This window comes from Neltuma alba, unplaced genomic scaffold (genome assembly GCF_004799145.2).
Source record: "Neltuma alba isolate B1F8T4 unplaced genomic scaffold, ASM479914v2 tig00010687_pilon, whole genome shotgun sequence".
NCBI classification, from domain to species: Eukaryota; Viridiplantae; Streptophyta; class Magnoliopsida; order Fabales; family Fabaceae; genus Neltuma; species Neltuma alba.
This window is the reverse complement of record NW_021635527.1, coordinates 91592-94265: the sequence shown is the minus strand read 5'-3', so window position 1 is coordinate 94265 and position 2674 is coordinate 91592. Positions and strand designations below refer to the sequence as shown.

The following is a 2674-nucleotide window of genomic DNA, read 5'->3' as shown; positions in this document are numbered from 1 at the left end:
GTGCGCGCGCGCATGTGTAATATATTCACTTTTACATTTTGCTAATATTGTATTGCATTATTATCTAAATTTAGATTTAGATGTGGATCATGATCAAAATTATATAAAACTGCAAGTAGACTATTGTTTATTGGATAAGTTTTGGTAACCTTTTTTCATTTTTTAATGTTCTTATTCATTGATTGGTGTACTGTTGCTTTTATAATTTTTATTGCTTTCTCTTGACTGAATTTGTCGGATTTGTCATAAGTGTTTATCTTTTGATTTGGAGCTACGTACTTTAAGGAAGAATGATATTAATTACCCTATAAGAGGTTTATAATCTATAGACAAAAGAATTCTTTAAAAATTTCAAAGGCACTAAGTTATAAGCGGGTCAAAAATTTAGGAATTGAATTACGTGGAGTTTAAAAGATTAATTTCCCCAATATAAATTATTTTTTTAGGCTAAAATATACATTTAGTTTTTTTAACTATATACAATGTTTTAATTGGTTTCTTAGCTTCAAAAAGTATCTTCTAGTCCTTTAACCTAAAATTGTTGACAAAAAATAATAACATTGAGATTTTAAATAGTGACAAAACATTTTCAAATGTTTAATATATTAAGTTGAATTAATAAAACAACCATGATTACTATAATAAATCATCATTTAAGCCTAACACTTTTAGGTTTGAAAGACTAAAAATATATTTTTTTAAAGTTACAAAACTAAATTAAAATATTATATAAAATTAAAAAACTAAATATATACTTTAGCTATTCTTAACATACAGAAAACTTAATGCATTCATTTCTAAATTTTAAAAAGTTAGTAAGAATGGAGTATGCTATAAGTGAGTTGGGAATCTCCAAAGACCACTTGTTTATATATATATATATATATATATATATATTTATATATTCTAGAATTCTAATTAATTAAATCCAAACAAATAGTCAATTATGTTTGAAATATGTATAGTAAAATAAGGTATATCCTTAGCATGAAAAGATAGACAAGTACATATTTTTAAAGTATATATTATAAGTATATTTACAATGGCTTTTTGATCTGGATTGATACTGTCGCTTATAGCTTATTCATTCACAAGTTACTTATATAAATTTACTAATGAAATACATCAAAATAGGAATTTTGCGCATTTGAAAATTGAAAGAATCCATTTACATATAGTTGCATTATTGGAATGTAGTAATTTAAACATTGTTCAAAGAGGTTGGGATCTTCTCACCCAATAACACTAGGCATCTCATTTAAGTCTTTTTAAAATATAAGGTTACGAGTTTAATCCCTCATATGAATATGTATGATAGGTGCAGGCATTTCTTCCTTTCAATAAAATATTGAATAAAAGAAAAAAGAGTGACTCATCGTGTGTTTGGACCATTTATTAATTCAGGGGGTGATTGTATCAGCTTTTCAGAAGTGATTTTACAGCATTTGAGGCAAGCATACATGTTAGAGGAGTTTTGTTTCAATTTGTGTGAAAATATTTTTTAATTGATTCTGGTGTTTTGCAAACACCACCTTATAATAATAGCACCAACGAGCTCAAATGTTTGCTTGTATTGAAAGACGAAAGAAAAGGCATCGATCATAAACCAGTTGAAAATATGCTTCTTATTACAACATGATAGCTCTTATTCTCAAGCTTCATAACATAAGATAAACTTAGCTCTGAAGTTTGATGCAACTTATCACATCTAGCTGCTCATTACATCTTCTTCACCATCAATAATGGCATCTTTAACATCAGCCTTCTTGAACATAACAAGAAGTTGCTGAAACTCACCAGGATTGGTAAGACCGACATACCTTTTCCCATCATCTCCATTAGAAAATACTGCAAGATCCTGGCATACCACAGACGATGGCTTAGGGCAGAACTTGAGAATATAAACACCGTTGTTTTCTGTTTTCTCAATCATGAACCAGTTGAAAAAATCTTGGTTCGCTGCAGCGCCATCAGTAGCCACATTCAATGCCTCGCTTATAAACTTGGTTATTTTCCAAACCCCAGACTCAACACAAGTTGAAATCAAGTTACTGAACTTGATGTTGAGATTTCTGGAGGTGTAAATGACATGGTTCTTAGGGTTTAAAGGCAAGAACTGTACTGGCTTGCCGCTGGAGACTTCAAGCTTTTCTTGCACGAGGACATGGGGGCATGTGTCTTTTCCAAAGGTATCGTAAGAAAGACCGCCGCCTCTTCCTCTGACGAACGGCAAGACGTAATAGCTCACACCAGCTTTAAGCTTTTCGCCGGAGATATCAACCACTGGTTCCGGTGTGGATGCCGCGACCGGCGATGATTTTGTGGAGAAGGCGAAGAGGAAGAAGAAGAGAGTTATTTTTGCAAAGGCAGGCTTCATGTTGCTCTTGATTTGGATCAAAGTGTTCTAATGCTGGGTTGAACTGGGTAATATTGCGCTCAAATTTATAGAGAATTTGCACATGGCTTCAATAAGTGACTTCGCTGTAATGAAGAATAATTTATTTGTTTTGCTTTATCATTTGCTTAAATTAATAATTTATTTTCGAGTATCACGTGGGTATGGCACCTTTAGTTTGTTTGATTCAGATTAAATTAATGTATACTATTCAATAAATTTTGGTAAAAGAGTAGCTGGGTTATTTGTATATTACTAGGATACATTTTACATTTTCTA

General features: G+C 31.1%; 1 protein-coding gene across 1 annotated transcript; it reads right to left on the bottom strand.

Moving 5' to 3' along the window:
• Positions 1-1595: 1595 nt before the first annotated feature.
• Positions 1596-2377, bottom strand: LOC114758332 (kunitz trypsin inhibitor 2-like). The gene has a single exon (XM_028947379.1). The coding sequence runs from the start codon at positions 2375-2377 to the stop codon at positions 1709-1711; it is 669 nt and encodes a 222-aa protein (XP_028803212.1). The 3' UTR covers positions 1596-1708.
• Positions 2378-2674: the final 297 nt, after the last annotated feature.

Excerpts from the sequence above, each read along its gene's own strand:
- LOC114758332 (XM_028947379.1), bottom strand. The coding sequence starts at position 2,377 with ATGAAGCCTGCCTTTGCAAAAATAACTCTCTTCTTCTTCCTCTTCGCC.